The sequence below is a fragment of the Microplitis demolitor genome, chromosome 10 (assembly GCF_026212275.2).
Source record: "Microplitis demolitor isolate Queensland-Clemson2020A chromosome 10, iyMicDemo2.1a, whole genome shotgun sequence".
Taxonomy (NCBI): Eukaryota; Metazoa; Arthropoda; class Insecta; order Hymenoptera; family Braconidae; genus Microplitis; species Microplitis demolitor.
In genome coordinates, this window is record NC_068554.1 from 5,799,062 (window position 1) to 5,811,410 (window position 12,349).

Sequence of the window (12,349 nt, forward strand, 5' to 3'; positions counted from 1 at the left end):
ATTAAAATAAACTCCCCTTCGGAGTAAATTTCACTCCGAGGGAATTAAATAAATAAACACCCGCTTCTTATTCACTCCGGATTTAATCCACGTCCACCACAAATTTTTTACCGTAAGCTTAAAAAAATATTTAGTAATAAAATATAAATTAAAAAAAAATAAAATTTCAACAATTTTTTCAAAAGCCAGAATATTTTTTTGAAAAAAAATATTACAGCGTTAAGCTTAAAAATAGTCCATTGATTCATTTTAACATAAAAAAAAATAATTTAAGTCGGAATTAGAACAAGATTTAACGATAAAAATAGTAACTCGTAAAAAAAGTAGTAAAAGGGGTAACGTAAATGTTTGACGCGCAAGCTCAAAGCTCTCATCCTCAATACCGTTACAAGTATTTATATCTATATACATATATGTATATATCTATTTAACAAATATAGCAAAAGCTCGTCTGTATACCTGTGCATACCTTGAACCCCTGGGTCTGTCGTGGTACTCCTCCTACCAGTAGGTGGAGCTTTTCACGCAGAAGTACACGGTACCAAGTGGCCAATAGATATTACGTCGACGGATATTTTACCCCGTAGTCAGTCCTTGAGTCGGTAACGCGCGCGACGCACCCGCGTGCGTTCCGCGGCTAAAAATCCCCTGTTTTGTGCCCTCCAATGATTTCGGTACGTTGTCAAAAATTTTGTGTCCGTGTTTTTATTTGAGTTTTTAATTTGAATTTGAATATAAAATAATTTTTTTTATTTATAATTTAATGTCTTATTTGTTTATTTGAATCTCCTACTCCCGCATGATCCTTTCACTTGGCCCAAAAGGTGTCGCAAAGGCCAGAGCAGTCGTAGTACATCTCCGAGCGACGTCGGAATTAAAAATAAGTGTCGTTAGATTTGTTTATTATTTATTATATAAATAAATAATTTTGTTTTTTAGATTAACATCGAGTGTCGATGGTGTCTAAGCGGTGGTCTACGTGTGTTGCGTCACGTTAAAACGAAGTTAAATAATTATTTAATATATTCAAATATAAATAATAAAAATAAAGAGATCAAAAGAGAGAGGACGGGGATGTCCTCGCGCGTACGTTAATGCGTGTGTCTGTGGTTCACTGGTGCCTGTGTAATCCAACATACATATATATAACGAGATTTAATAAGAGTGTACAGTGCCCGTGGAAGTGGTTTCCAGAGTTTAAATAATAAGACAAGGCTGGGATTCAGATCTACTGAGACAATGGAAATCTTTTGGCTCTGCTCCGTTTTTCTTATTCTGGGGACTAATTTCGGTGAGTTATTATTTTTCATATATATTTATACTGTTATTATTCAAGCTCTTGGTAAAAAAACATTTCTGTTACTTTACTTTATTTTTTATTTTGTCATAATCAATACCGTGATTTATTATTTCAATGGCTAGAAACGTTTTTTTTTTCTTCCTAACTGATAATCACCCGCGGCAGTAAAGAGTGAAATCGTGTGTGCGTCCCTAAACTTTCACTCGATGTAATAGTCTTCTGCAAACATATCACGACTTTAGATCACCGATTGCTCATTAGAGTAATGTAAATATTGTCACTGGGATATGAAAGTTTATATATATATATAGGCTATCGTTTAATTAAAAAAAAAAAAAACGTAAATTTACTATGATAGTAGATGACAGACATTTGAAATTAAAAAAATTTTTTTTAACAGATAAATAATGAAAAAAAAATATTTCTAAAAAAATGCACTTGTTAAAAATTTCATAAACTATACGTGCAATTTTTCAAAATATTTTGTTTGATATTTATGTTTTTGTTAAAAAAAAATCAAAATTTATGATTGTAAAGTTAGCAGACATTTGAAATTTACTGTACAAGTCGGAATATTTTTTATTTTTGAGTTTTATTAGAAATTTATAATTGTGAAATACTAATACATGTATTATTTGATAAAAATTAAATAAATTTAGTGTCTCTGTACATTAGTGGTAATATTTTTCATTTTACTTCTAAAGAAATGAATAAAAAGAGGGGCACAGTAGAAGAGCCATGGCCTACTTTTAGTAAAGTTACTCTCACTCCCGCGTATTTTTTTTAAACAATAAAATTGCACTCTGGGTCATATAATACATTTGAAACAATAAAAAAAATAAAATGAAATGAAAGATGAAGCTTATGAGCGAGGAAAATAAAAATAATTGAAATAGAGCTGACAAGAATCTAAAGCCGATATTCGAGTCATTTTGCCGGCTGTTGAAAGATTACGGGTTGGACATAACAGGGAATAAACTGCTGGGATGCGCTTCGTTTTGGAGCCATTACGTCGATGAGTGTACATGTATATTGTAATTTAGTGGTAGTGGTAAGAAAGAATGGAAGTGAAGAGGACGGGGGCTGAAGTGGGCCCGCAAGTGCGAAACCGAGCGGCCGATAGAGATGGAATAGAAATGAAGATGAGGGGGAAGAAGATGAGAGCTTGAATGCCGAGCTTGCGAAAAGGGTGGTTGTTGATGCGTACCGTTGTGGCTGGCTGCTTTACCAAATGCATTAAGACTCACCCCCTGGCCACATCACGGCCCCAACCCCAGCCCCAGCCGTTGTTATATTTTTCTCTTGTATTCTACTTGTGTGTCTTTCAATCTCGAGAGATCAATGCAATGAGTTTTAAAAAGGATGGAAAATATAATCCATCGATATGTCTCTCGTTTTTACTCTTCATTGGAATTCACTTCCACTCTTAGTGCCAATCACTGAGGATTGTCATCATGAAATATCTTTTTTCTGTCGAATCACTTACGGTGAAATACTTGAAGGTTGTGATTTTTTCTTAAGGTAAGAAATATTTTTATTTTTAATTAATTAATTTAGTTATGCATTCTACATATATATAAATATTTAAGTATATATGAATGAAACAAATGGTGTATGATTGTTACTGATTATTTTGTTAAAAGATTTATTTAGTGTGAGATAAAAAGAATTTTTTATTTTTAAACATTCGGTGAAAAAAAAATCTTTTTGTTTTATGATACATTTTAAATTTTGAAATGCTCTATTCATGCTAAAATACATTAGAAAATCTATGTTAAGTGTAAAGAAACTAGGGTACCATTTTTTAACGGCCTATCGAATACTATATAGTGACTTCAAATTGATTTCGATAATTGCTTACCCGGGGAAAAAGGTTTAGATCTTACCACATATAATTATATCTGATCAGATCTGACAAAGGAGATCTGGCCAGATCTTTAAATTGTCTCTATCTGGCGAGATCTGGCCAGATCTGATCAGATATAATTATATATAGACAGTATATAATTATTGTTTTTAACCATAACTGTGGATTGAGACTTGTTTGAATATAATTGTTCACTAACATCAAATAAGATGGTTTCAAAATTTGAATCATCGATCATTTGATCGATGTTGTTAGCTTCCCGCTAATAAAATTTCAAATTTTCAAAAATTCGGGAAGTTATTGGTTTCACCCTGATTTGTGAATATCGCAATTCCAACAGATGTCGACGTTTTCAGGTTCTAGGAAGCTATTCTGACTAAATTCAAGATGATGTCCGAGTGTACGTAGGTAAATATTCTGTAACTTTTGAACGGATGAACCGATTTTGATTTTCGAGGTGTCATTCGACGCGGCTTGTTGTTTACTATGAACACTAAATTTGAGCTTAATCGGTAAGGTACGTTCGGAGATATTTCAAAAATAAAATTTTTCAAAATGTTTTTTTTGAATAACTTTTAATTCGCTCGATGGATTGATTCCAAAATCTAATCAGCTCTAAAACTTTGTAAGCCAAATGCCGTCTCAACAATCAAAATCGGTTCATCAAAATTTTTTTTAGTATTTTGAAAATTTCTTAAAAACAACTTGATAAATCAATTTCAAAATTTGATCAGTTGTAGAACTCAATAAAACGCGTCGATTTCCGTCTTAATCGGTTTATTCGTTCGAGAGATTTCGTTGTAGAAAAAATGTTAAAAAACGTTATTTTTCGAAAACAAAGGCATACAAAAGTATTTTCGAGCTCCCTGAACTCGAAAATGTATTCACAACAATTTTTCGAGCTCAAGGAGCTCGAAATGGGCAAGAAGTTTTGGGGCTGGCCCACAGCGTCAACCGACAGACCGATTTTTGATTATGTGTTCGACATCGTTGATTTCTAACGTCACATCGATAACAAATCATCGTTATCAATAGTTGAAACAATATATGGATGGATGGATTCATAACATTAGTTTTGTAATTGATGATTAATTAATTCTCTGAAAATTATTTTTATATCTAGTCTCGATTATATTCAATTTGTTATTTATATCTACCATGTAGTTCATATCTTCTTTCAAATAGGTTTCCAAAATAACACGTAGGGCATTCGCGTCCGCGACAGAAGTTAAATTTCTAAATTAACCTTTTACTTCATGGATCTTCAAACACGCGTTTTAAATATCTTCAAGTTCATTTGTTAGTTCGTTTTAAAAATCTTCATCGCTCATTATACCAGGAACTAGTATAATAATTTCTTTAATCAAATCGACTACAACTTCCTCTAATGATATCGATTAAACGTTAGCAATTAACGATGCCGAACATATAATCAGGAACATCGAAATATTGCCTCAAGCCTTGGTTTTTTTTCTTTGGTTTAACTTTTTTAATATGAACGATACAAAGACATATCGACGCGAATAAAAATTTAATGCATTAGATGATAACACTTGAAATAAAAGAAGTGGTATTAATTTGGGGAAAAAAACGTCCACGTTCTTCTATTTTATTGGTCAAAAAACGATTAATTCATTTCACCATCACTAAATTTTGGGTATATAAATCGAGGATAATCTCAGTTGAATTCATTGTAACAAATAATTGACTCCATTGTCAGTTCGAATAGGTAAGAAATAACAATAACTTTATTTGATCATTTATTTTGAGTATACAATTATTATTTTTCATCATAACTGTAGATTATTTGTTTGAATGTAATTATTAGATCACATCAAATAAGATGGTTTCAAAGTTTGGATCATCGATCGTTCGATCGATGTTCCTGATTATTTGTTCGGCATCGTTGATTGCTGATGTCGAATCGATAATAATTATCGGAGATGTGGTCGATTTAATTAACGATGTTACCTCACTAATTACCGGTATGGATGGTCTTATTGATTTAATAAAAAATGACGACAGCGATGAAATATTTCAAAACAAAGTAACAAATAAACTCGACAATATTTATAACGCGTGTTTGAAGATTGATGAAGTAAAAGACCAAATTAGAAACTTGACTTCTGTCGTGGATGCAAACGCCATCCGTGTTATTTCGGAAATCGCTTTGAGAGAAGACATGAACTACGTATTAGAAATAAATGATATATTGAATATAATTGAGACTAGATATAAAAATGATTTTTCAAAGGTTTATAACCAAATCAAAAACTATCGTCATGAATCAATCGATACATATATTTCCTCAATTATTGATAACGATGACATGAAAGATAAACTAACGCGTATTTTAAGGGCCACTAGGTTGGCTACTAGAAATCACTTTTATGCAGGAAAAAATATTTTTGAAATAGCTGTCGCTTATTCGAAAAATGAGGTAATATGGCTTTATCCTTTTCCCACAGTAATGAGAAATATTATATTTCTACGCATATATTTTTATTTTTATAGAGAAATTATCATCGGGATTGCAATGATATATCTGCTTACGATAAATTATACAATTTTTATAAATATATTGTGGGAACTGTCACCCAAGGGTACACTATGATAATAATGGCTTTTGAGTATCGTAAACTGAAATCATCCGATCCGAGTAATTATATTTATTTTTTAATTAACAAACAAATATCAATACTACAGTCCAGATTTTAAAAATTACTCGTTACCTTTGTAGCTTTCTATAAGAATAGGCAACACGAGTATCTTAACATTTTTAAACAAACTGTCATTCAAATAACTGAATCTGTACAGCATTATTTGGACTTGAATAATAACATAAACTTTAAATCGTCAATTTCTTGTGATCCACAATCATGGAAAGAAGGTTTTATATATTAAATATGAAATTTGAATAAACAAAGGACGTTGCCAAAGTTATTAATTTTGCTGCTCTTTTGTTTCGCCGATTCCTAATTTTTCTACGCACTAAAAGTTTTTGTTACTAATTCCGTTATATTTTTTTGAACATCTACCATTAGGAGAAAATTATATACGAATCAAAAACTATGCATCAATTAGAAGTTTAAGCACCGCTTCGGATGATTTCATACACTCAGGTCCTGATCCAAGAGGGATCGAATATGAATGTAAAGATTTTGCTCAATATCTAGATTGGGCTATCCCAGAACTTATTGCCACTCAACATTGTCCAGGTGTAAGTTTCTAATGCGAAAATTTTACCGATTTAAATTTATTATTTCTATAAAAATGTCGTTATTGTCTTCATCATGTTGTTTTGTGAAAACTACGAATTGCAGGTATTTATCAGAAGAGCAACCTGTGCATATTCAGAATTCACAGATTTTGCTACCCGAATGATGGTTAGAAAATGTGTTTTAGGTTTTTTTCCAATGTTACACGAACACTGTTTTTGTGATGATAATTCCGATCCCGTTCTGAGTGTTCGTAAATTAAGTTTATTAATGCAAACATGCAGAATTGAAAGAAGAGAGTAAGATACTGATTTATTTTTTGTTCGAAAAGTCTTTAGTTTTTTATCTATTATAATTTGTTTTTCGTTGCCAGAGTTGTAACAAATACGCGATTCCATGTTCAAGATGGCATAATTAGCATCGAAATTCAATGTGGGGTGTTTGTTAACGGTAAAGTTGATCCTAATACTCTTAGATGGAATACAGATGATAGACGTTACACAAGAGCAAATCATCCAGACTATGTTGTGCTTTCTGGAACATTGAGATCATTTAATCTGGATGATGTTTTATTACCTGACGGAGAATTTGTGACGGGTGTTAAGTTTGAAAAATTGAACAATAACCATTTTTCGTTAGTTCTACGAGGAACTGAAATGTATGATTCTAATAACCGAATTATCAGTGGAAAAACTAGTTTACGCTTTCCTCAAAATACCGGAAATTCCAGGTAAAGTACAGTATATTATGATGACATGGCGAATGTTATTAACTTTTTTTCTTTCTTTAATTGGTATTTTAATTTTTTCACAGAGTGAATATAGATTTATATCAACTTAGTACACCTCTGGATATAAATACACAAACTTATGAAATGAGTCAATCGGGACGTCATTACGTCGATTTAACAATATCTCAATTTTCAGATAAGTATCAAAATAACGCGGTAATGCCATTTTTAGATATGCAACCGGTCAATGTATCACCATCAGTACCACTAGGTGGACTTGGATTATTTTACAAGAGTCAACCTGATTATGGCGGGTTTTTGGCTTTCAAACATATTTCCCCAAAATTCATACATTTCATTAGTAACAACTACGTCAATAAATTGACTATCACATCCCCAGCTGCTTAATTCATTGAGTATTCAGTATTGCCTACATGCAGATGATGTTACAGTAAAACTTACACAATTTTGCTAGATATAAGCATATATAATTATACCTGCTCAGATCTAATCATATATTAGCAGATATAGAGATGTATTATGATTGATATCCAAGTAGATATGCGTATATCCAAGCATATATAAGTATATCTGCTGAGATCCAACTATATATAAGCAGATATAAAAATTTATATCCAAGCTGATATACTTATATCCAAACATATATGTACATAGAGTTATGTCTGATCAGACCCAACTGCATGTATATGGGTATATAGATGCAAAAATAATTCATATCCAAGAATTTATGACTATATCCAAAAATGTGTGTCTATATGTAGCCATATTTGGTCAGATCCAATAATATTTAAATACAGGTAAAGCTCCTGAATCGTCGAACTGACGGGGTTCTACTGCGAACAAGACATTAAATATAGAGTTTTTTTTAGTCTAATTATACACCAATATCTGAGTTATATACGAAAATTAAAAATTTTTTTTTTCTTACTGATTTTGATATATACGTTATTTAAATCATATACTTGATATTGTAATAAATAAATAAAATAAATCAGTTTGATCAATTTTTCTGAAGTATTCATCTATTTTTTTTTTTTTTTTGACTTAAATATCAATTGACTTTTGATATATGTTATACATAGGTTCATCAAAAGCATTAAGAGGTAATATAGCAATAAGATCCATGATGTGAGTAGATATTGTTTTTAGAATGGTCAAAAGTATAATATATCTATACATGCATTCATTAGAATGTAGTGAAACTTTTTTAGATATATGTGCTTACATCTATGTAGATTTAATTAAAGATCGACATTTACGCAGATCTACTTGGATACACATATATTTGTGGGTATAGTGAGATCTCTTTGGATATTGTCAGATCTGTTTGGATCCGCTTGGATCGCGCCAAAATTTGGATCCAAGCATATCTGACTGTTTGGATCCAATCATATATGCTTGGATCTAAACATTTTTTATCGGGTAAGTATTCATTTATTTAATTTAAAAAGAGGTCAAATAGCCTTTGTAACGATATGTAGTTTCGTTAATATAGGTATCTGTATCGCCAACGTGAAGATCTGTATAGCTAAATTGGCTATACGTTTCATCGTCCTCGGTTGCCGTATGCCTAAATACAAAGTTTGCGCAATAGTCACGTCAGAAATACATGAAATGCCTAAAATAAGGATGCGGATCGTCATTTTGACGATCCACTCTGAGGATTCTTTGTATAGCTGAATTGGCTATACGGCGTATCGTTAAGTAAGTTGACTATACAGTGTATAGCCAGAATAGCGATATGTATATACTTAATCTGGCGATATCTTTCTCTCCGTGCACAGTAGTGAGAATCATTATGTTATAACTTTATTTATAACAAAGAAAAAAAATTACTTTATTTTTAACTTTCCGCTAAGAAAATTGAAAATTTTCAAAAATTCGAGAAGTTAATAGTTTCGGTCCGATTATCGAAAATCGACATTTTAACAGATCTTTACTTTTTGAGGTTCTAGAAAGCTGTTCTGACTAATTTCAAGATAATGTCCGAGTGTATGTATGTGTGTACGTACGTACATATATGTGTAAATATTTTGTAACTTTTGAACGGATTAACCGATTTTGATTTCCGAGGAAGCATATCATCAATAATTGAAGAAATATATACATCAATAGATTCATGACGATAGTTTTTTAATTGATGATAAATTATTGTTAAATCGTTTTTATATTATCTAGTCTCAATTACATTCAGTTTGTTATTTATATCTAACATGTAGATCATATTTTCTCTCAAAGAAGTTTCCAAAACAACACGGATGACATTTGCATCCATGACAGAAGTTAAATTTCTAATTTGGTGTTTTACTTCATTTATCTTCAAACACGCGTTATAAATATTGTCGAGTTTATTTGTTACTTTGGTTTGAAATACATGATCGCTAATGTAATTTTTGATGAGCTCAGTCAGACTATCTATATTATCAGTAACTAGTATTGTGATATCGTTAATTAGAGTGACTGAACCCCCCACTGATGCTATTAGTTTAACGTTAGCTAAAGATTTCTACGCTCTAACTTTTTTAATATGAAAAACAAAAAAATAAATTAACACATAGCAAAATTTAATGCGTTAGATGATAACACTTGAAAAACATCAAGTAAGTTTCATTGGATGGATAAAAAATACCTCGGAGATTGAAGGAATATATCTTCCACGTTTTTATATTTTATTGGTCAAAAAATGATTAATTCACTCCACTATCACTAAATTTTGGGTATATAAGTCGAGGATAATCTCAGTTGAATTCACTGTAACAAATACTTGGTTCCATTTCCAGTTTGGATAGGTAAGAAATAACAATAATTTTATTTTTATGACTTATTTTAACTATATATATAATTTTCATTTCTTATTATTACTATAGATTAAGCCTTGTTTGAATATAATTGTTAACTAACATCGAATAAGATGGTTTCAAAATCAGGATCATCGATCATTCGATCGATGTTTTTGATTATTTGTTCAATATCGTTGATTGCTAATGTCAAATCGGTAGCTAACCCAGTGATAAAAGTGAGATCTGTAGTTAATATAATAAATGATATTACAACACTATTTACCGGTATGGATGGTCTTATTAAGCTGGCGCAGAATGACGAAAGCGTTGAAGAATTTCAAAAAAAGTAGTAACTGAACTCGACAATATTTATAACGCGTGTTCGAGGATAGATAAAGTTGAAGAAGAAATCAGAGATTTAACTTCTGTCATAGACGAAAATGCCATCCATCTTATTGAGGAAATCTCTTTGAGAGAAGATATGAACTACGTGTTAGATATAAATAGAAAATTGAATATAATTGGAACTAGATATCAAAACGATTTTAAGAACATTTATCCTCACATCAAAAACTATACTGATGAAGCCATTGATTCATATATTTCCTCGATTATTGATAATGACGACTTAAAGGATAAACTCACGGAAATTTTGAAAGCAACTAAGTTGCCTGATGGTCATGATCCTTATCCAGGAAAAAATATTTTTGAAATAGCTGTCGCTTATTCGAAAAATGAGGTAATATGACTTCGGCATTTTGCCACGGTATACGAATCATTATGTTTATAGGTCTATATTTTTATTATTTTAGAAAAATAATCATCGTGAATGTGATAGTATTTCTGCTTACGATAAACTATTCAATTTTTATCAATATATAATAACAACTGTCACCCAAGGGTACACTATGATTATATTGTCTTATGAGTATCGTAAACTGAAATCGTCTGATCCGAGTAATTATACTTATTTTCTTAATTAACAAACAAATATCAAGACTAGTACAGGTTATTAAAATTACTTATAATTTTTGTAGTTTTCAATAGAAATAGGCAATCCGAGTATCTTGACATTTATAAACAATCCGCCATTAAAATAACTGAATCAGTTCAGTATTATTTGAACTTGAATAACAACGTAGACTTCAAATCGACAATTTCTTGTGATCCAAAACCATGGAAAGAAGGCTATATATATATTAAATATGAAATTTGAATAAACAAAGAACGTTGCAAAAATTATTATTTCTGCAGCTCCGTCGTTACATCAATTTCTAATTTTTCTAGGCAATTAAAGTTCTTGTTACTAATTCCGTTATATTTTCTCTAACATCTACTATTAAGAGAAAATTATATTCGTATCAAAAACTACGTATCACGTAAATCTGAAACAACCATTCATGAAGGATTTTTAACGTTAAAACCTGATGAGAGAGGAATAGAATATGAATGTGTAGATTTTGCGGAATATGCAGATTGGACTATTGTGACTAAACATTGTCCAACTGTAAGTTTCCGATGTGACTATTTCACAGATTTATATTATATTCACTATTTCCAATGGATTTAGTTATTAGTCGATACATCAATGCGTGTATTATTATAATTTTCAGGCACTTATTCCGACCAACCCTGATGCATCATATTCAGAATCCCCAGATTTTCCAACCCAAGCTACGGGAAGACGGTGCCATTTAGGTTATCAGTCACTATTAGAATATAATTGTGATCATGATCATAATTCGGATCACATCCTGAGTGTTCGCAAATTAAGTTTATTGTGGCAAACGTGCAATTATCGAACATATGAGTAAGATACTAATTTTTTTTGTTCGAAAAATAATTAGTTTCATTTCTATTATAATTTGATTTTCATCTCCAGGGTTGTAACCGGTATACGATGGCATGTTCAAGATAGTATAATGAGCATTAAAGTTCAATGTGGAACGATCATTAACGGTACAGTTGATGAAAATACTCTTAGATGGAATGAAGATGACACACAAAAAATAATCATCCAGAATATGTTGTGCTTTCTGGAACATTGAAATCATTCAATCTGGATGATATTGTATTGCCTGACGGAGAATTTGTGACGGGTGTTAAGTTTGAAAAATTGACTGATAATCACTTGTCGTTGGTGCTACAGGGAGCTAGAATGTATGATTCTGATAATAAAATTATTCAGTCCTACAGTACTTCACGGTTTCCAGAAAATACCGGAAATTCAAGGTAAAGAACAGCATATTATGGTGGCATGGTAAAAATAATTGATTTTTTTTTTTTTAATTTGGTCAATTTTTTCACAGAGTGAATATAGATTTAAATCAACTCCCTGCACCTCAGGATATAACTAAGCAAACTTATGAAATGAGTCAATCGGGACGTCATTACGTCGATGTGGCAATATCTAAATTTTCAAATAAGTATGCA

General features: G+C 31.2%; 2 protein-coding genes across 3 annotated transcripts in view; both read left to right on the forward strand.

Moving 5' to 3' along the window:
• Positions 1–875: 875 nt before the first annotated feature.
• LOC103570678 (protein Skeletor, isoforms B/C) overlaps positions 876–12,349 on the forward strand; it is a 61,509-nt gene continuing 50,035 nt past the window's right edge. Inside the window, exon 1 of the mRNA XM_014439855.2 lies at positions 876–1,291. Coding sequence (XP_014295341.1) covers positions 1,240–1,291 — 52 coding nt within the window. The 5' untranslated portion in view covers positions 876–1,239. The remainder of the gene's footprint in view (positions 1,292–12,349) is intronic.
• Positions 4,804–8,079, forward strand: LOC103570677 (uncharacterized). Of its 2 annotated transcripts, none has more exons than XM_053742695.1 (8): positions 4,804–4,896; positions 4,970–5,607; positions 5,682–5,826; positions 5,908–6,057; positions 6,212–6,387; positions 6,491–6,684; positions 6,759–7,115; positions 7,199–8,079. In XM_053742695.1, the coding sequence occupies exons 2-8, from the start codon at positions 5,011–5,013 to the stop codon at positions 7,521–7,523; spliced, it is 1,944 nt and encodes a 647-aa protein (XP_053598670.1). In that variant the 5' UTR covers positions 4,804–4,896; positions 4,970–5,010; the 3' UTR covers positions 7,524–8,079. The 2 variants fall into 2 exon arrangements, with proteins under 2 accessions (XP_053598670.1, XP_053598671.1); XM_053742696.1 differs by having other exon boundaries at positions 4,850–4,896; positions 4,996–5,607.

What these genes read in the sequence shown, in the direction of transcription:
- LOC103570677 (XM_053742695.1), top strand. Translation starts at nt 5,011, where the DNA reads ATGGTTTCAAAGTTTGGATCATCGATCGTTCGATCGATGTTCCTGATT. An exon ending in TCCACAATCATGGAAAGAAG is followed by an intron (nt 6,058 to 6,211) that starts GTTTTATATATT and finishes ATCTACCATTAG; the next exon opens with GAGAAAATTATATACGAATC. An exon ending in CAAAATACCGGAAATTCCAG is followed by an intron (nt 7,116 to 7,198) that starts GTAAAGTACAGT and finishes ATTTTTTCACAG; the next exon opens with AGTGAATATAGATTTATATC.